This window comes from Tetrao urogallus (genome assembly GCF_951394365.1).
Source record: "Tetrao urogallus genome assembly, chromosome: 5".
Classification (NCBI taxonomy): Eukaryota; Metazoa; Chordata; class Aves; order Galliformes; family Phasianidae; genus Tetrao; species Tetrao urogallus.
Window position 1 is genome coordinate 973230 of NC_136818.1, and position 21864 is coordinate 995093.

Here is a 21864-nt window from a genome sequence, read left to right on the forward strand (position 1 = left end):
CTCTAAGAGTAAGGAAAGCCAGACAAATCTCAAGGAAAGAGCAATGGACCATAGAATGAAGTGATATGTTTACTTATGTAAAATTCCTTGTTAGAATTATAAATAGCCATGCCAGAAGCAGCTGTGCTGTCACTGATGACAAGGCACAGAAATCACATTTCATAGTTCTTATCTCCTTCCAGAATTATTCTGAGTCACTTAATATGATGCAAACTGAGTAAAGAAAGAGGGCATCCAGAAAGGTGGGCTGTTTATCGCTGCAGATCTAACCTTTCAGACAACTTGCACGTTGTCTTCCCTGGAATCACTGGTAAAAATTGCAGTCTTCCTGGAATTTGACACATCATCATTTTCTAAATGATTCACTGCACTATTGTAAGTGCTTGCAGAACTGATGCTGGAGTAGCAGCTTGTGGGAAACGCCAATCCGGTGTGATGCAGTTGCTTTATAAAACAATAATGCATCTGCAAGTACTGAGGGACAGGACAACTGCTTTGTCTCCCATCACTCTGTGTGCTTTTAAGGGTGACAATTTGTCCACCATGCAAGAATGGTGATTTGAGGAAATGGTGTTGAACAAAGCCAGTTGACCTTTTGTAACCAGTAGTCACCCCGTGCTCTTTACAGGGGAGGTGAATGGACTCGTCGGGTTTATTGCAGCATTGCGTGGTTTGTGTACACACCTGGCATGCAGCAAGGGTGGACATTGTTGTCCAGAGTTGAGTAACTAAAGCTCTAACCAAGCCATTACGGAGCCAGCTTGCCTCCTCACAACCGGACCTGAAAGGAATCAGTTTGTAGCTGAGGGAACTGGGCTTATTTAGATTGAAGAGAAGGCTGCAGAGGAAGTTCATTGCTGCCTTCAGTACTTGAGGGAAGCTGATAAACAAGAGAACGACTTTGTACGTGAGTAGATAGGACAAGGGGGAATGGCTTTAAGCTGAAAAAGAGGAGACTTGGGTCAGATGTGAGGGAGAAGTTGTTCACCCAGAGGCGGTGAGGCCCCAGCACTGCTGCCCAGAGCCATGGGTCTCCATCCCTGGAGGTGCCGAGGCCATGGATGGGCCCTGGGGGGGCAGGAAAGCTCTGAGCAGAGGTGGGATGGGGAGTCTGGGGCTTCCCTCTAACCCAATCATTCTGTGATTGTATGTTCAGAGAAAACATTTGCCACGGACTGAGAACCTGGGCCCCCTCTTCTTGCTGCGATGGCACTACAGGCTGTGGTTTTCTCCTCGGCAAACCCGCGTGCCTTCCTTCCTTTGGAACTGCAGCACTTCGGACAGCTGGGACGGGGGGTTTGCGGGTTGGCAGGCAGGCGCTGCTGGTGGTCAGGCACCGACTGGCACGGGCTGCCCGTCCCTTGAGGTGCTCCATGGCCGTGGAACTAGGGGACTAGTGTGGCACCAGGGGACACGGCCGGTGGGCTTGGTGAGGGCTCTGATTGGACTTGGTGAGCTTAGAGGGCTTTTCCAACCGTGACGACTCTCATCCCGTACCCGTGAGGTAACCCCACTAAGAAGGCCAGCAGCCCCGCCCAGCTCTGCCCGCTGCGGGGCGCCCTCTCGCCCGCCCGCGCTGACCGGGCGCTCAGGGGCGGTGTCCCACCGCCGTCTCGCGGTGCCGCCAAGTCTCGCCCCGCGCCGCGCCTCTCGCGGGAGTAGCCGGCCAAGATGGCGGCGGCGCCGGGCCGTTGAGCGGGCCCCCGCGGGCGGGAGGCGTCAGACGGAGGCGGGCGGGCGTCGGGCTCCTCAGCTCCGCGGCCGTTTGAGGCGGGGGATGCCGACGGGACGGGACTCGCCGCCGCGGCTCTGAGCGCCTCTTCCCTCCGGCCGCGGCCAGTCTCCCGGCGGGGTCCCCCCCCTCCCCGCCCGCGGGGCCGCCGCCGGCGATGACCGGCGAGAAGCTGCGCTCGCTGCGCAGGGACCACAAACCCAGCAAGGAGGACGGGGACCTGCTGGGGCACGGCGAGGAGGAGGCGGCCGCCGCGCCCGGAGCCATCTTCACCGGGGGGCGCGGGAGCGGCGGCAAAGGTGGCCGGGCCGGGGGGCACCGCATCTTCAGCAACCACCACCACCACCAGCAGCGGCTGCCGCCGAAGGGCGGCCTGGCGGGCGGCGGGACGGGCCCGGCCGCGGAGCCCGAGCGGAGCCCCGCGCACTTCCCCGTGCACGAGTGCGTCTTCAAGGGGGACGTGAGGCGGCTGTCGGCGCTCATCCGCACGCAGGGCATCGGCCAGAAGGACAGCCACGGTGAGCGGCGGGCGAGGCCGTGCTCGGGGCTGCTGGGGGCGGACGGTGCTCCCTGCCTGCCTGCTTTTCTGCCTGCCTTCCTGCCTTCCCCCCTGGGGAGCTGCCTCAGCAGCCCGGGCCGGACCCGCAGGGCACACCGGGCCAGGCAGCACCGCTTGATGCATACAGTGTTCGTTCTGCTTTGTGTGAGCTGCTTTTTCCTTCTTCCGTCATGTTTTTGGAGAGTTTCATCACCCTCGCTGTCTCATTTCTGCTTAGCTCAAGCTCTCATCTCTTCCTTCTACAGAAGGTTGTGAGGCACAGGCTGTGCTGTTCAGCCTGGGGGTGTTCAGAGCCCTGGGATGTTGCACTGAGGGACGTGGGCATAGGGGGGTGGACTGGGGAGCTCAGAGGGCTTTTCCAACCGTGATGGTTCTGTTTTTAATTGTTTTTATCTTACTGTTTTAAGTGCATTTATCTTCCCTGAGGTTTAGTAGTTAGCTGTGCTGGGAGTTGCAGTGAGCTCTGCACAGCAGTGTGGCTGTGCCTCCTATCGCCAGGGTGTCCTGGATTCACTAATAGGAATGAGTGCATCGCTGCTGTTTGTGTTGTCCTGGAAGAACTTCCTCTTACAAAGTCTTGCTTCAGACCTGAAGATGCATTTTTGCAAGAACGCCTTTTATTTTTCTTCTTTTCTTTTTTGAAGTGTGTGAACTGTCACCTGTTTGCTTTTTAGGAATGATGGGGCTTAGGGGACACTTGGGAGTGGCTTCTTTGGCTGTTGGTGGGATTATCTTTAGGTTTTCCCCAGCTTAAACAAAAATTAGAGAGAGAGAGAGAGATGTGTGTGTATATATGTGTATATATATAGTTTTGGGATTTGAAAGAGGCAAAAGGTTGTCATCTGCTTTTCCTACTTGCTTTGGACAGAGAAGCAATAGTAACAGAGGTAGAAAAACGAGCCTTGCATTACTTTAAGATGAGCCTTGCATTACTTTAAGATGTGCAACCATTCGAAGCCTCGATAGGGCATTTTAAAATGATATGTTTAATTTGGGGAATGTTTTACATTGTAAAATAAGTTTGCCTGTCAAGTCAGCTGAAGTTTCACGGTTAGCTTTCGTCTGTGTGTTTCCTGCCTTTTTCCAGAGTAAGATGATACGTTTCTGCAGGAGGGTGTAAGTCATCCTGCATGTGGTGTCTGGGCAAGTTGTGATTAAAGGGTAGAGTTACTCTCTTTTTCTGATGATGAGATAAGTGTTCCCTTTGTTTTACTTAATTGTGTTGTGTAAAATAAAACCAAACAGTAATATAGGGCAGTCTTAGGATTGATACGATGGGAAAAATAGCATAATTAGAAATTTAAAACTGTCTCCGTGATAATAGAAAGCACTCTGAAACACAAACTGGTGTATGCTGGAGTAGCTCACGGCTCAGTTTCCTCAAATGAGATAGGAAGGAGCATTTCTTACAACTGTCATAACATTTTTCTAAGTAGCCTGCTATAAATATTGCTACAGATATATTTATCCTGTCATCTTCATTCCAAGAGTTGCAGCAAAGTCTGGTAGAATGAAAGCAACAGGCCTGGAAAGAAACCTTCTCCCTGTGTGCCTTCTGCTGCCTTCTTCCCTACATCTCTTCCAGTTCCTATCAAATGACTCATTGCTGTAGCTTTGTGTCTGTACTTTGAAGCACTTCGTGACCCATCTTTGCTGAACTGCTGTCTTCAGTGTCCATCACAAGTGTTGATACTGTGTTTTCATGTATGTTTATATACTTTTAATAGTATATATGTATTTTTTTAATGAACTTTTCTTCATTTTCACTGCTGGTTGCAATAGGAACAGTGTGGATTTCTGTTCCATCTTCTTCCAAAGTTTTACTTTCACTGTTCTTTTGTCCTTAAATTAAAACAAAACAAAACACCAACCAAAAACCAACAAAAAAAACCCAAACCAATCCAAAACAAAACCAGAAACCAACAACAAAACCAAACCCTTGGTGCCTTGACATACCAAAGGCCTGACTGTTACTTCCTTGTTATTGTTTTCTTCCTGCCTGAGTCCATCTGCCACTTGTTTACATATTTGAATTGTGAGTTATTTGGGGTAGATAACTTCAGCTTACAACTATACTCAGAAGTCAGTTTGAAGAATCCTAGAGCATGATATGGAAGTGACAGAAGAGGGACAACTTCTAGTAACAGTTACTATTTATAATTCAGTTCCATTTTTAGTGAGCGGTTAAGTAGAAGAGCCACGTCCCACAGAACATTAAACTTGTGGTGTTCTGATACAACAAATGCTGGCTGTAGCAATAAATAGAGAGCTAGCCAGGCTGCACTCTGAATTAACCTCAAAAAAAGCATTTCTTGTTGGTGAGACCAGCATCATTATTCCAAAAGGCAGGAGCTTGTGTATGTTTTTAGATTACTTTTATTTTTGCTGTAACACACTTTTAAAAGCTTAAACATATTTTCAGAAGAAAATAGTTGTTTCTGAAATAGATAAATCTTGCTGAATTACTATCAGAAGACACTCAGCTGCCTCATAGGCATGCCAGATATCTACATGAGTGTGTTTAACTTCTAACCTTTCATAAGGGAAGTGCAGATGATTTTGGTTGCACGGCCTGGCTGGAGACCTGCAGGAATCACTGCTATCTCAGGTTAAGGCCCCGTAGCCTAAATGTGGGCAGGGAAATGTAAAAGTTGGTTTCTGAAGCTATGGACACTGAAGAAACATTCTTTAGATGGAAGGGCTAAGTGGGCTTTGTTTCTAAGGTGAATCAAGCTGTTACCAGCAAAGAAACCTAAAGGAGAAGAAATTCGGTTGCGGCTTTTCACGTGTATCCACGTGCACACACATATCCACGTGTAGTAGGTCTGGGAACAATCGCATCAAGTATCTGTGACACTGCAGTGAAGTCATCCCGCGTGTCAGCCTCTTAATAGGAAGAGTGCTGTAAATAATTGCAGCTCTGTCACGTAGGTAAACATCACAGTGAAGCTGCACCCTCTTTTGTCTTAACAGAAGCTGTCCCTTGCAGAGCCACGTGTGTGCTGGCACTTGCTGTTGTGATTATGCTGCAGTTCACTGAACACCTCGAGCTGTTACAGCTGGCCTTGCAGCTGCAAGAAGTGGAACTCCCCTCTCCTTCCCTTGTGCTTGTTCTGGCAGAAGCCAAGCTTAAGCAACTAAACATGATTTGTGGTTTATGTTCAAGGGTTGATGGAGCTGAAGGTTGTAGCATTATAGAATTCCAGTGGGACAATTCCACTTGAGTCCTGTAGATGCTGGTGCTACTTAATTCATGAGTCTTGAGTGCTATAGGGAGTGTAATTGTGTGGCACTGCCCTCGCAGCTGCTGGGGCTGTATTTACACTTCCAGATCCCCAGCTTTCCTGAAGGAGGAGCAGTGAGATGTGTGGTGTGCCTGCTGGCCAGCCAGGCTTCTGAGATGAGATCTCTGGGAAGGTTTTGGCTGGTTCTGAGCCCGATCAGCGCTGCTGCTGCTGCTTGAGGATGTTGAGTGACAGTGGCTGGATGGCCCCGTCTGGACACATCTGTCCTGAGACCTTTGCCTTCCCTCAGTTGTCCCATGCAGAATGAATGCACTTAAGACTGTGGTCAGACAGATGAGGATCCTTCCTCTTTGGACAGCTCTGCTCCTCCCTCCTCTTGGAGCAGAGATGCTGAAGGTTGCACAGAGGCATTCTGTGTATCGAGTAATTCCTCAGTATAATTTCTTTGTTATGTGGCATCTAACCTGGAATAGTTTGAATGGTTTATTTGGTAACTCTGACTTAACTTTACTACTGGGAAAACTCATTTTGTTTGGCTCGAAGACAGTCAACAGCTCTACAGATTTATCAGATGTTAAGAAGGATGATGAGTGATGGAACAGCAAGATGCTGCTCTGTGCTTGTTTTTTAATTGTGCCAAAGCTGGCTTTGTTTATCAGTTCCTGCTGAGATGGTGACCATTTGGGGAGAGGATCTGGGAGTGAGACAGTGCTCTGTTGCCAGGCCGAGGCCCACAAACATATTTGGGTGCCTGACCTCCGTGGGAGCTGTTTGTGAAGCAGCAATGGATTTGTGCTGGAATGGAAAGGTGCATGGCTTTGTGGCTGTTCTGCATGCAGTGGTGTCTGACAAGGACTTGTCCTGGGCAGTGATAAAAGGCTGGAGCGATGCAGAGTGCCATAGGAATGGCAATGTTTCCAGGTGCTGCAACGTCCCTCTCTTTAGTGCTTGCCGTGCATTTCCTTCTCCTCCCTTCCTTGAGGCTTTACCTCTCCCTGTGTGCTGCAGCAAACCTCTTGTTTTATCTGGTAGATGTCAGAAAAACCTTACACTCCTCTTTGCTAGAATCCCACTGGTTAGAGACCAGCAAGAATTCTTGTCATCTCCTTCACAAACTGCTTGTTGTTTCATTCTGGAATTGATAGATTCTAATGTCTGTGCTTTCTCAATTGTTGTAATGACTGTTGCTCTGTGTCCTTTTCCTACCCCACCTTGTCTGTAAGTTTCCTGTTCAGTTTTTGGGTTGCATACTTTTTGGTGTGAAGATCGAGTATCAAAGTAAAATCTGTGCTGGAAGAGCATTTTGGAGGTGATGTAGCGCAGCATCCTGCACAAAACAGCATCAAAGTTGGTTCAGGTTGCTCAGAACCTTGTCCAGAGGGGTTTTGAAATGCTGTGATATTGCACAACTGCGTTTCCCACTTATCAGCTGGAACGTTCACCACATCTCTCAGGAAGGCTGCCAAACACTTGGTTAACTCTCATCTTGTTGTTTCTTCTCAATATGCCAAGCTCTTGTAGATATTGGAGCTGTCTGGCTCTTATGCAGTGTTTGAAAAGGTGTGGTTTGTTTTGCTGTTGTTTTTTGTTGTTAGTTTCTTTTTTTGGAAAGCTATTTGAAAACCACTTGCAAACTCTGACTTTGACTGCTTGCCTATCTTGATCAGAGATTCCACTGATCAGAGATACTGCGGTGTGTTGGTGATTGCTTCATACAGCAATCTATGAATGTTTTGGATTGCATGGTTGAGATGTGCATCATCCTTGGCATGCAGCAAGTGCTTATTGCTAACGTGATGCTGTAAAATACTTCTAAGATCAACTATGTTTGATATAATTGCAAAAGAAACTTGTTTACAAGTAATTAACTTGGCAAGAAAACATTTGAATGTACAAAGTGTTACATTGAAATGGAAGGATCCTATATCCTTGAGCCCCCAAAATGAAATATATCAGAATTCTGGTAGCAGCACTAATTGAGAAAAACAGCTCTCTGTACCTTTACTGTGCATATCTAAGAGCAGGAGTCTAAACTGGGTCACCTAGAGCCAGGAAAATAATCACGTTTTTAATATCTGCTAGTAGTCTTGGAAGCTTCCTTTGGAAACGTGGCATTGAAGTAACCAGAAGGTGGTGGTGGATGGTTGGGTTTTCTTTAGGGAAATGATTTTTATTCTGCAATGTGTCTGTTGCTGTATTAGTAAAAATTTTATGCTCAGTCTTTGAAAAATTAATAAAATTTGCTCCTAAAACTTTAATAAGTGTCGTATCTTTGAGTAGCTTTTACCCTAGATATGTCATTCTGTGTAAAATATCATATTTCTTAGACCATGAGTTCAGAGGTTTGGGTTATTGCCTTCTTAAAGATACACTTGTGCCACTTTGGCAGGTTTCAAGGTATAATTAAGAAGCCCTGCTGGCCCATGAAATGTTTCAGCTATATTTTAACAGGCATAATAAAAAATCTGTATGTTGGACTTGCTTAGTAACTGCTGTGTTGTATGTGTACCTGCTCCTTCCTTAGGCTGTGTGGTTTCTTAATAACAGTGTGGGAGCTGTGTGTCCAGACTCCTGAAGGAGTTGCAATGAATTCTGTTATGTTGGAGCTAATCTCATTTTATTTTCTTTTTTCTTTTAGGAAACACTCCTTTGCATCTTGCTGTGATGTTGGGACATAAAGGTTGGTAAAACCTTTGGTTTTGTAACTCTTAAGTTGTCCTGAGAATTTAGAGGCAATACCGTTCAATTTTTCTGAATGTGATCTTGTGTTTCGAACCTGTTGCAAGTTAAGGTTTTCTGCAAAGTAGGGGCTGCCCAGATGTGAAAGAGAAAAGTCTGTAAGAAAGTTAGGGCTGCCTGTTAGGCCAAAATCAGGGAGCCAGGCAGGCGGAGGGCTGGATTGGGAGGAGAGAATGGCAGAGAAGGAGTTCTGACCGCTGGGCTCCTTTGTGAGACTGGAACAAGAACTAGCTTCTGTCTTGTTGCACAGTTAGAAGGACTTGGAATATCATAGAAGATTGAGAAACAAGGAACAGCTTTCAGCAGTGGAGGCAAGCACATTCGTGCCTGTGTCCTCATGGTGTCCAAACGAGTGGGACACGCTCAGTCTGGGTAGGCAGGAGTCTTCATCCAGGCAGATCTCTGTTTTAATGCTATTAACAGAAGGCTTATTGATTCCTTTTGTGTGATGGTGCCCTTTTTCTTCATTGTTTTCTTGGTTAATAGTTTTGCTGTGGTTGTTACTGATCTGCTCATTAGAGGTCTTGAATGACCCCTGTTAGCCTTTTCTGTTATGAACAAAAATGTCTTCTGGAATAAAGTGACTCTGCAAGTGGAATCGTAATCAATCCCTGCCTTTTGCATATTCCTTTCCTCCCCTGATTCAGATCTCTGCCCACTGCCTGCCTGCTTCTTTGTGTTCCAGGACTGGCTGCTCTCTGCAGGGTCCAGGACAGCCTACCAGGCTGTGCTGCCTGTTGATCTGTGATGGCTGTCACCTTTTCAGATATCCTTGGGGGACTTCTTTTTTTTTTTTTACAGCAGCATTTCAAGGCAAAGGATTCACATTTCTATTTGAAATAGAAAGCGTCGGAGTAGGCATATTTCAGGACTGGGGAAAAAAACAACAACTTGGAATATGATTAAGTCTCCATGACACTAGAATTCTTTTTCTCTACTGTAACAAGAGAAAGAATGCCTTGCTTTTGTCAAGCTGTGAGAGTCCTGCACCTGGTGTGTGGTGAGCCCAGCTCTGTAGCTGGGCTGTTAACTGCAGCAATGTCATGTCACTGGAGTACAAATGATTTTGATCAAAGATGCTTCTTTTGATACCAAGTGAAAGAATTTATCACCCTTAATTTGGTACACTTGAATACTTTTTCTCTTGAACTGTGGTTATTTTATGTTTCAGCTCTAGGATGAAAAGCCCTTGCTGTTCAGTGCTGTCAGATTGCTTGATTATCGTGGCACATAGCATAGCAAGGAGAGGAGAAGCAGTTCTTCCCCTTACTCCTTTTTCCTTTGGCTGCGTATTTGAGATCTCGCTTTGTAGTTCGCTCCTGGCTTCTTTGTCAGCCATCCCATGAGTAAAGCCCTTAATTACTTGGGATATTTATGGTAAGCCTTTATGTAGCTTGGCTGGAGCAGGACTATTGGTGTATGATATCAAGAACAATACCTGGTTTTACTGTTTTGACTTTTATTCCTGCTTGGTCTTTGATTCTCTGAGACCCCCAGGCCCTTTGCTGCCATGTCAGCCAGTCTGACTGATGCTGAGGGGCAGCTTTTCTGGGATGGTGCATGTGGACTGCTGGGGTGCATGTAGCAGCATTGCAGCCAGACTTTGGTGAATTGCAGGGTGAACCTGACATCCTGTTTGTTTAACTGAAAATGGGGTCTGGCTGGTAAATGCCTGTTCCACATCAGTGTAGTCATTGCTTTAGGCACTGTTTGAGCCTGCAGAAAATATCTCTGCATGTTTCTGGACAGGGTACATAGGGCTTTTGTTTGTTTACCACAGAGGATGGGGTGCTCACCAGTAAAGCAGCTCTTCCTTTCCTAACGCCACGTTTTCCAGTGACTCATGATTTTTGCATCTTGAGTGACTGGTAAGGTTTCCTGTAACACCTGTGGGCGAAGGATCAGGAAGGTCCTCTATCTGCAGTTCCTGCCCATCCTATTCATAATGAGAGTTTCTTTAGCCTGCAGCTCCCGCTCCATGCTGCTGTATCATTGCGGATGGGTCGGGTTGATTTTAATGAGTTGTGGTGAGGAAGCTTTCCATAGTTAGGAATGGAAGGACCATTTAAAACAAGGACAGCTTATTCAAAACACAGAAATACTGAACCATTTCTTCCCTTCTGAATTTCAAGGGCAGCTCCTGATTGTATCATCAGCTTTTATCCTTAGAGAAAGGAATGCAAGTTGAGCTGAGACTACGCTAGGAACTGGTGTGGTGTTTATGGGATGTTGGTGTGCTCTGGTAGCACAGCACACGTGTGCCAAGAGGCCAGGAGAGCATCAAGGCCTGCTTTGATGCGTGGGCAAACAATGCAGTGCATGGCAAGTGGAGCTCTGTGCTGTTGTGCTTTATGGAGGCACTCTGCTAGTCCTAGGGTAACTTGCTGCACAGCATGTTATGCACATGTTCTAACATTTCAGAGGTAGACATTACACAGAGGTGATTAAACAAGCATTTTAAAGTATTTTTTACATAGATGAGTGAGTGTGTATACACAACAGTACATCTTTATGAAAAGCACAAGGAAATGTCTTTCAGTGGTAATGCAATTGGTTGTTGATTGCCAGTGATGTTTTCAGTGCTCATATTTAATAGGAAAATGCAATAAATAATTTCATGAATGTTTTTGAAAATTATTTATAGCTTGAGTTCATAATTTGGATGTGTGTTCTGATGGTGCTTAATATATTGAATATCTACTAGTTGTTTTATTCTTGTTTCCGTTACTGTTTCCTCTGTCATGAATTATGTAATTGCAGTACCCATTGTGTTTACTGACAGCAATTATTGCTGCTTTGTTACAGAATGTGCCCACTTGCTTTTAGCCCACAATGCTCCAGTAAAGGTGAAAAATGCTCAGGGATGGAGCCCTCTTGCAGAAGCCATCAGCTATGGAGACAGACAAATGAGTAAGATCATTGCTGAAGAATCTTCTGCATCACATTCAGCAATATACACACATACCATGTGTCTTTTTACACGTGTATACATGTGTTAGTAAATATCTTGACATAATCAAATGCTTTAGGTTATAAGCAGTTTCTGAAGCTTTTCTTCCTACTGTGATCACATTGAATTGTTTATAATTACTGTAACTTGAAGTGCATTACTCCAAAGTGATGAAATGCTTTATTAACAGCAATTATTTCTCATTTTTTAAAAATCTGTTGCATGACAGCACTAAGCTGCAGTTTGCCAAGCAGCACAGCTTTACCTTATGTTTAACCTCTGTTCAGTTACAGCACTCCTAAGGAAGCTTAAACAGCAGTCCAGGGAAAGTGTTGAAGAAAAGCGACCTCGATTATTAAAAGCCCTGAAAGAGGTAGGTAAATTGAAGGCAGCTTTGTTGGCAAAAACCAGATTGTGATAGAAACTGGTAGCTTTTGTTCGTATAGGAAGGATGCTTTAGCAAACTGATAAAAGAAAAAAAGCTTTTTGTCCATGCCAAGGGCTCACAGAACGGTGTGCATTCCTAAGATGCTCCCCCTCAAATTCTAAAATTCAGGCAGAAGAAAGCCTTGGATAAGAGAGCCCTTTCTGCCATCTTTTCAACCTGAAAGTCAAAGGATGTGTTTTTAATCTGTGCTTATTTCATTGGCTTTCTAAGGCTTCTTAAATCTCAGCCTGGCGAAGAAGTTGCTGTTGCATCCTGTCACCAATCACCAATGATGGTTTTTTTGTTTGTTTAATGCTTGGTAAAGAAAGGGAGTTTTTTCTAAGCTTAGTTCTCCCTCTGCATGCAGCAGCCAGTTTTTCTTGAGCACAGTCAAACAATTGTCAGTACTGATGATTGGAAGTGTATTTCTAGAGTATAAGTTGGAGGTTATGTACATGGATACTGGTAGGTGAAACCTCATCCATTGATTCAGAGAATGCAGTTAGGTGTGGTCAGTCAGAGCAAACAAAGAGCTCTGCAGGCTTTTAAAGTTGGGATTTACAATTTATTTTGTTCACAGCTTAATAGCTGTGTAACTTTTTTCCAGAAAAAAATCATCAAAGATTAGTAGCTTAAATGAAGCACACGTTTAGCATTACTGATTCTGCTGTTGGTGAAGCTTCAGAAATGTGGAATTTCAATTGAAGTTCAATTATTTGCATCATAGGGGGGAAAAGGTATTTTTTTTTTTTTTTTGGCAAAACACAAACTTTGCTTAACTTCCAGCACGTTTCACAGTTGACCAAAATGTCAATGTATTCTTTTCATCTCAGCTAGGTGACTTCTATCTAGAGCTTCACTGGGATTTTCAAAGTTGGGGTAAGTGACTGCATATCCCTTTTCATTGGGAGATAATATTATCAGGCCTCCACACACCTGTTCTCTCAAGCTGAAATTTGTTTCCAGTTTGTATTTTGGAAAACTCATAATCGTGTTGTAAAGTGCAAATAAAGGACAGACACTTTTTTTTTCTGAATTATTTTTAATGACTTTTTCTAGTTTAATTCTGTAATCTAGGCACACGATATGAGATGGGGAGGGGAGCAAGCTGTTAAAGAATATGGTTGTAAGAACAAAATGTTATAATGCCTTAATCTGGTCATCTGGTATCACTGCAGAGCAGTGGTTTGTGCAGTTCTGCTGAGTGACAGGACTTGTGGCATTCAGTTGCTTGGCACCAGCTTGCAGTGGTTGTCTTCTCCAGCAGTGTCACCATGCAGGGGGCATTCCTCTGCCTGCATCATTCCCGTGTTTGGGGTACTCTCCTGAGGGGAGAAAGGCCCTGAGCAGTGTGTTGGTGCTGACCATTGGTGCTCTGAGCGAGCTCAGTTCTGCAGGTGGTCTCAGTTCTTCGTGGTGCCGTTTGAAGAAGGTGCTGAAAAGCCATTATTTGTTCTTATTGCAGTAAATCTTGCTTTTTAAAATAGGCACAGCTGTGGGCTCACGTGTCTGGCTTGTAACACTGGGCTGGCTCTCAGTTCCTCTGGTAATTCAACGTTTCCTTAGGTTTTAAACCTTAGTGCTTTGGATTTGTCTTCTGCTTGCCTGTGTTCTGTTTAATTGTGGCTGGGCTTTCAGCTGGCATAATATTCAAATAAAATATCCAACTGCAGAATTAAAACTCCAGGCAGTTAGAAGACAAGTTACTAGAGCTCACAAATGGTTTAGTTCATTTAAAATGAGGAGGCTTCAAGTTTTGTTTTGCTGGAGATATTCTGTACAAGGGTGTATCAGTCCTGCAGTTAGTTAATAGACAAGCATGACGTTAGTGTGCTTGTGCTGAGATGATGATGGAAAATGGATATGCTGTGTTTTTATATTACAACACATTGAAATTCAAGGTGGGGTGCAGTTTTACTCAAAGTACCTTGCAGAGAAACCTCGTTGTTCTAATTGTCCAATCTCTCTACCTACTTCTAGTGCCTTTACTCTCCCGAATTCTGCCTTCTGATGCATGTAAAATACACAAACAAGGTATAAATATCAGGTAAGCACTGATCTGCCATTCGAGTTTACTAAGTCACAGATGTCTGCGTGTTGATGGGAACGCTGGTTTCAGTGTGGTCTGGAAGTGATTGCTTGCAAATGCTTGTGAAACACCGGTGTGTTGGTACATAGGTGCTTGGAGGCAGGAAGTGCTTTCATCTACAGTCTTTTTCCACCATTAGTTTGAAGTTAGCTTTAATTCTCGAGTCACTTCACATAAAGCAAACCCAGTTCTGGCTGGTAGATAGAGGCTTTGGTGCAGTTTGGCAATGATTTGATTGAAAAACAGGAATTTGATATCTGAAAATTCGTGTTACAAGTATCACAGAATCACAGAATTGTAGGGGTTGGAAGGGACCTCCAGAGATCAAGTCCAACCCCCAAATGTAAGTATATTTAAATATAAGTGAGCTTTCAGTATTTTGTGGAGAAATCTTGCTGCTCCAGGAGGTGTAGTAAGAAGAGTGATGCAGTTTCTCTGTTTAAAATGCTCGCTGTGAAGGATTCACAGATTCCTGGACATCTGCTGAGCCTGGCTGTTCAGCTGCCCTCAGTTGTGATTTTGGGCTCAGGTGTCTGTTTTGGTTCCTAAACTTTAACGAGGGAAAATACAGCTATGATTCAGAAGATCATGGACATTTTGTTCTCGTACTACAGCTTTTTGGCACAGATATGTGAACTTAGCTTAGACTTGAGTCCATTGAGACCATTTATTTTCCTTCTCGTTTCTCTCTTCTGCTTGCACAGAGGGGAGTTGTGAGGCTGACACTCCAAGGATGTAACTGCAGATTCTTTCATGAATTTAGAGGCCAATACATGATGAGTATTAAGCAACCACCCTTTGGAAGTGAAGTGGCTACTGAATTCAGGCTCTTTAACCAACTTCACAAAGAAGGAAATATTCTAACAATAATACCTGTTAGTTGCTAGAGAGATCTTTGTACTTGGCTCCAGCTCTTGATTTCCAGCTCAGCAGGAGCATTTCTTTTCTGTTGGTGAGAGAAAAGAAGAACAACAGTAACTGAGATGTTTCAAATGGGGATGGAGGCCCTTTTTTAGTCCTCTTTGTAACTGCAGCCACATCTTACCAGGGCTACTCAGCTGTGGGGCTGCAGCTGTTTGTTGCAGGGTGTAGTTACGTTTCTCATTGTGTAGCACACACTGGCTACATAATTTCTGTCACTTCCTTCTGCTGTTTCTCTTTAGAAAGCATGGAGTGTATGTAGTGGATGCTAAAAATATGATATGAAGGTATAGGTGGCACTTCTATGAAGATGGCATAAAAATAGGCCATGTTCTCATAGAATCCTTAGAGGCCTCTGAGGGCCATCCAGTGCAGCTCCCCATCCAGCTCCATGGTAAGAGTAATGTGACACCTATTGAGTGTTTCTTACCCAATTTTTATTTCTATACCCAGGCTTAAATAACGGCATATTCTATGAAGACTTGAACCTTAACTTGTTTGTGCCAATAAATAAATAATAATAGTAATCAAAGGCTTCTCCTTGAAAGCAGAGCTTACAGTCAATAAGTGTGACTGCTTATGGGTAACTTCTTTTAATGTTCTGGTGTATTTTCACAGGCTGGACACAACTCTGATAGATTTTACTGACATGAAGTGCCAACGAGGGGATTTAAGCTTCATTTTTAATGGTGATGCAGCACCCTCTGAATCTTTTGTAGTTTTAGACAATGAGCAAAAAGTTTACCAGCGAATACATCACGAGGTAAGGATCTGTGCGACACCTCAACCCTTTACTTCCCATCAGAAGTCTGAATTTACTGAACAAGGTGTGCCTCTCAGAAAGACCCAAACTCCAAAGAAATGCAAACTACAGTTTTGTTCAGCTGATACAAGCTTATAAGCTTTTATTTTGAAAAACTGCTTGTTAATGCGAGCTAAGAAATCGGAGAGAAATAGAATTCAAATCTGCTGGAAAATTCAGTGTCCTCCTGGGCAGATGAATATATTTCAGAGTTTGAAGCATTCTGCTTATAGTATTTCCTGTGGGCATAATTCAGGGCTTCCTCAAGTGGAATTCTCAAACTTGCCTGCCATTGCTTTGCCCCCATTAGTCACTCTGTGGCCAGTTTGGTTGTTAACAGCGCAAGGGTCTTACTGGGAGGGCCTGCTGTGTCTGGTCAGGCTTGTGTTTATAGCTCTATCTGCCAGTCACTTCAGCTGGTGGGTTTATATGAAGGGTTTGGCTGGTGGTGAGCCTCTGGGTAAATCACACTTGGACACTGCATTGAGATTTAAGCTGAAACGGTTTGGTGAGCAGCTGATATCAGAGCTTCCACAAAACAGTTTGGAAATTCAAGTAGTGCTGGTTGTGGGGAAAGTGCCAAAGGAATATGTTTATTGATTTTCATTTTCTTAAAATTATTTATTAAAAAAAAAAAAGATTGGTCATGATCATTAAATTCTGTGCCGTGCTTGGTAATCTTCCTTCCAGGAATCTGAGATGGAAACAGAGGAAGAGGTTGACATTTTGATGAGCAGTGATATTTACTCAGCAACGTTATCAACCAAATCGATCACCTTCACACGTGCCCAAACGGGATGGCTTTTTCGGGAAGACAAAACAGTAAGCCAAAGGAAGTTGTCAGGCTGGCATTGCTGAAGGCAAAATGGTGCAGGCAGCCATGTCATAATGTGGTTGGGAAGAAAGGAGGAGTGAAAGGATCAGATGTTTGGGGTGGAGTAGAAAAGTGGCTTCCCCTGTCCCCACAGTTGTCACTAGTTTGACACAGCGTGTCTTGTGGGCTGCCTGCATCAGGGAATGGTGGCTTGGAAAAAAATAGCCAACTACAGCTGAAGTGTGTGTGGAGAAACACTGCTGCAAATGGCAGTACGTAGAGAATGGAAAGTCATCCCAGGATTTATGTAAGAATTCTGTATGTCCCTGTGTCTGTGGAGTGCAGGAGGGTGAAAGCATTCTGGCCACAGTTTGCTTTGCTCATTCCTTCCAGTGTTGCCAGTCTGAGGCACAAACTCTCAGGTGTGAGAACACTGAAGCTTCTGCCTTGTTATGTAGGAAGTTGCTTTTTTGAGATAGCTCTGAAGGATGCTGTATTGACTTGGATGTCAGGTAGTGCCATTTACCACAGCTTTTCTGCTGAGCTGGTTTTTCGGAGCTCTTTCCTTTTGTGAAATCAGAAATCTATATTCTAAGTGTGTAAAATACCATGGGTGTAAGTTACCATTTAGCACAGCTTAGTGGAGGGGCTTTTAGTGGGATTTCCCTTGGCCACTCTCAGATTCTGAAGCAGTCTTTTCTCCTTTAGTTTCCATTGATGTAAAATACCAATTACTGGGGGAATTACTCTGTTCTGTGTGTAGGTTGGGGGGAGTGTATGATGAGAGTTCACATGGTGAGATGTGTAAGTTTACATTGAAACATTTCAATCCTGGACTCACCATACTGCAATTAATCGTATATAGAAGACTTCAAGTGGTTTTATTTAATCTTCTGTGATTCTCCAATGTCTAATTCCTTTCTTCTAGGAAAGGGTAGGGAACTTTTTGGCAGATTTCTACCTGGTGAATGGACTTGTATTAGAATCAAGAAAAAGAAGAGAACATCTCAGTGAGGAGGATATTCTTCGAAATAAAGCTATCATGGAGAGCCTGAGTAAAGGTGGCAACTTAATGGAACAAAACTTTGAGGTATACTTACATCATTCTTCTCACTGTGTGAATTGTTGTCAGAGAGGATAAATGTAGCAAGATTAATAAATAATATCCTTGTTCCATTCTGAGTGTCATATTTAAAATGATATGACCTTTAATGCATTCCTGCTCATCTGTTTGTGTACTGTGCTGATTAGTGCATGTACTGAGACATTTTTTTTTTCTTGAATGCTTCAGTCTTAATTTGTCTGTTAATACAGGGGATGTTTTTAGCTGTGGCAAATCACTTCAATTTCGTTAGACCAAATATTTATTGTCTCGAATGCCCTTCCTGGTTCTTCTTTCAATTACGTTCTCATTTAGCTTCATTAAAACGGATTAAGCCTGTTATTATCACCATGAAGTTGAGAGCTATTCAGAATGAGCCAGACATCATCTGGGAACACGCAGACGAGCCTTTTAAGAAGGGCTGATTTATTTCTGTATGAGCTCGTGCTCTATTACTTGCCATTCAAGCACTTGAATTAACTGATGAGCTGATGTGCCGCACCAGCCAGCGTCTGCATGCAGAGCTGTGTGAGGCCTGGTAGCTAAATGGAGTCTGTGCAAGGAGGAGTAAGAGATAGAAAAGCCACGTGAAGTTTCAGCTGCAAACTGAGTGCATCTTTTGAATAGTAAAACTGTAAGAGAACGTCAGGAAAGATCAACTGCTAAGATGTGTTTCTCTGAACAGCCGGTCAGACGACAATCCCTTACTCCACCATCACCCAATACCATTACATGGGAGGAGTACATATCTGCTGAAAATGGAAAGTAAGTAGTTTGTTTTATTTCCATGGACAGCCTTTGCTGATTGGCGCCCACTGCTTCGTGGGTTCTTTGTGGTTTGTAGTTGTCAAGGAGCAGGGGGATCTTGCTTTTCATTGCTGAGATACTTAGTGTTCTTCTGTAGACTGGAGAACCTGACAGCAGCTCACATAAGCAAGATTATTCCATCTGCTGCAGATGAAAATATGCATGTAGGCACGTGCCTGCATCTTGAAATTCCAACTTACTGTGAATACAGACCTCTCAGCGATGTTTTTAAGGGAAGATTTCCTGTCAGACTCATTTCTGTAACTTGCTGATCTTTTCTTACGATGGCAATAATCCTCCATATTTAAAGGAGCAGCTTACGACTTAATGAGAGTCAGTGTGCAAAAATGCTGACTTCTGGAATGCAGTGGCATACAGAACTCCTTGCACCACCCAGATTTGTGCAAGGTGCTCTCCTCTGGGTGTGCAGCAGACAGTTACATTTTCAGTTCAGTTATAGCAGCTTGGTTTGTAATAGATCCAAGCAGTTGAGTTTACTGCCAGGACTTGAATGTTATCCAGCTCTGCTGCATATGGAAGGACCCAAAAGGAAATGGTAGAAGCTGGGCTCCACAGATGGTATAGGTTCTCCTGTAGTCAGATGTTACCAGGGAAGATACTATTACAGTACAGGCTTACTAAAAAGGCACTTGGATTCTTTTTGCTGGTTTTCTACTTTATGTATTTGAAATAGAATAAATGTTCAAGCACAGTAAGTAGGTTATGCTGGAACAGCACAGAAGGACGTGTATGTCTATGTTAATAAAAATAAATCTAGTCATCAATTACCAGAAGGGAATTCAGTGGAAAATGTAGGTTTCTATATTGGAGGACAGTAAGATTTGTTACCTTCTGCCTATTCTGTTCCAGAATTGTTTTCTGTTCTGTGTTTGCCATTATTGTCCTCTGGGGACAGAAGGGTAACTTCTCTGCTTCCTCAGAGATTGCTTCCAGCTTAAACTGTGAAACAAACTTAGTGCTTTCCAGTTCAGTTTGATACTTTGCTCACACACAGACTATTTTAATTAATGCCTGCAACCAACTGGTTTGTGTATTTCCAGCTAATGGTCAGGTCTTTCTGTCGTGATTATTAATAAAATGTTCACATGGAGTAACTTGAAGATTATTTTCTTTTCCCTCATTCTAACTTGTCTCCATGGTTAGCAGAGCTCACAGCAATCTCAATTCAGATGGCTTCCAACTCGTGTTTACTATGCACAGCCTCTGTTTTGTTGCAGAGGTTCCTTACTGAGGTTTTCAAAACCGAGTCTTAATTCTTTTCTTTAAAGCTGAAGTTGTAATGAGGAGGGGGGGAACCTGACTTTGTCCTCCTCCCTTCCCGTTTGCAGAGCTCCTCATCTGGGTAGAGAACTGGTCTGCAAAGAAAGCAAGAAAACCTTTAAAGCAACAATAGCGATGAGCCAGGAATTTCCGCTAGGAATCGAATCGTAAGTGTGACTCGTTGGCTCTGGGTGTTCCTTCATGTATCAGGTGTGGCAGCCTGCCTGCGAGCTGCAGAGTTCTGCCAGTGCTCAGATTTGGGATGTCAGCAGTTTGGAAACAGTGACCAAGTCGTGTCGTTAGGGAGGTGAGCTGTGGCGGTTAGAGCTCGCTGCGTGCCTGCTCTTGGCAAGGCAAAGCAGCTGTCTCGTGTGACCAGACCTGAGCTGTGAGCAGCTGTGTGGTTAACTTGGACAGCACTCATCTGTCTGATTCTGCACAATACTAAAGCCTTTTTGCCCCTGACAAGTTTCAGCACAACTATATGTTCTCTAAATCCATGCACAACCGTGCATCTTATCTTATCTTTGGAGGAGAGGCTGTGGGGCTTCGTGCTTCAGTGTCTTTTGTGGAATGAGGACAAGAGACCCATAGCTGGGGGTTCATTTGCACTCATACAGCAACGCACTGTGGGTCTCTACAGTCTGAAAGTGGCAGTGCTGACATTGGGGCTCTAGGGGCACACAGCAGACACGGTGTAGTTTTTCAGATCCCTTTACTCACTTTGCTCTCTGGGTTATTTTGTGAAATGATTTGTGATGATGTCCATTCTCCCTTTCAGATTATTGAATGTTTTAGAAGTAATTGCACCCTTCAAGCACTTTAACAAACTTAGAGAATTTGTTCAAATGAAGCTTCCACCAGGCTTTCCTGTAAAATTAGGTAAGGTTGCGCTCACAACATTTATGGCTTTGTTTTTCAGAAATGTCTGTGCTTATTCATGCAGTGTGCTCAGGAGTCCTGCTGAGTTCTGGAGGAGAACTCTTACATAACAGAGCGTGTTGCTGTACGTGTCAGGGGAACGTGGTTATGTTCCTGCAAGGAATGTTTGGTTTGAAAGAGACAATCTGAAGCTCAGAGGAGATCAGTGCTAGCAGGAGTCCAGCTCTGTGACTTACATTTTCCTGATGCTGGCAGGGCTTCGTTCTTAGAAGAGCAGATAAGCTGAAGTTTCCTTGCATTAAAGGATGATCTTAGCCATGAGATAGGAACTTGATAGCATTTATTATTTTGTTTTCCTCAAGTATTATACAGGTGATGTACTGGAGGTGAATGGAAGCCAAGCCATTACCTTTGCTACCAAATGGAAGCATATAAAACAGCTTACTCGTGGGTGTCGATGATTATGCTTATTATCCTAGGATAGTCTATCAAAAAGTAACAGTACATTTTGTGAGTGTTACAGGACTTCTTGCCTGCCAGTAAGCTGTGTAAGCTTGGATATTCTGAGCAGATGATGTTCCACATCCCATTGCAACAGCACAGTTCTGTTTAGAGACTGAGCTTTGAATCTTGCTTTCAGTTGCTTCAAGGGTAATCCCATTCTAGTAAGGGTAATTCTTAAATATTCGACCTCAGTGTAACGTTTGCTCTAAAGTGGCCTTTTTCATTTTGAAATGCTCACTTGTACAGGTGGGTTTGCTCAACTTTCACATTATCTCAACCCAGGAGTTCCTGCACTTGTCTCATTTCCTCTCCTCTGACTGCAGTGGCAGTGAGCAGACAGCTGTGCTCAGTTGTGTGCCAGGTTACACAGCAACGGCACTGCAAGGTTATCTTACCTCGCATCACCTGTACCCTCACAGATCAGTCTGTGTGCTTGCAGCACCTTCATTTCCACTTTATGATTCTGCAGTGTGAAAGGAAAGCCCTTGAATTGATTACATTACCCAACTCAATGAAAACCCTTTGATGTTTCCCTGCTCAGGGTATTTGAGCATCTTCTGCAATAACGTTCTTCTGAAGTACCTCTTTGGTGTTTCTTTTGTAAGGAGCTTAGAATTGCCATTGTGTAAAATCTTCTACATGATAAGCAGGCCTGAACTTAAAAACCATTAAATCACTGTCGGTAATCATTGGAAAGCCTTAATTTCTCTGATCTGCACTGTGCCGTTGTGCTTCCTATCCAGATATTCCTGTGTTTCCCACCATCACAGCCACTGTGACTTTTCAGGAGTTCCGTTACGACGAATTTGATGAATCCATCTTCACGATTCCTGATGACTACAAGGAGGACCCCAGCCGCTTCCCTGATCTCTAATTAAACTGGAAGGTTAATGGTGAATAACAAAGTAACAATACCAGCGTACCGCAGTGAAAGCAAATGGATGCAAATAGCCCACGGATATAGACAGAGAAGTGGGTGACAAGGGAAAGGGATGAACTTACTAATCCAG

The 21864-nt window shown here is 44.0% G+C and overlaps 1 protein-coding gene across 1 annotated transcript; it reads left to right on the forward strand.

The window, feature by feature from the left end:
• Positions 1-1889: 1889 nt before the first annotated feature.
• ANKRD13C (ankyrin repeat domain 13C) lies at positions 1890-21728 on the forward strand (the record flags this gene model as incomplete). The annotated part of the gene is made up of 13 exons (XM_079535411.1): positions 1890-2250; positions 8175-8216; positions 11081-11185; positions 11513-11598; positions 12486-12531; positions 13633-13699; positions 15281-15425; positions 16155-16286; positions 17207-17368; positions 18066-18145; positions 19537-19635; positions 20250-20350; positions 21598-21728. 13 exons carry the CDS (start codon positions 1890-1892, stop codon positions 21726-21728), a joined length of 1557 nt encoding a protein of 518 aa, XP_079391537.1.
• Between the last annotated feature and the right edge of the window lie 136 nt (positions 21729-21864).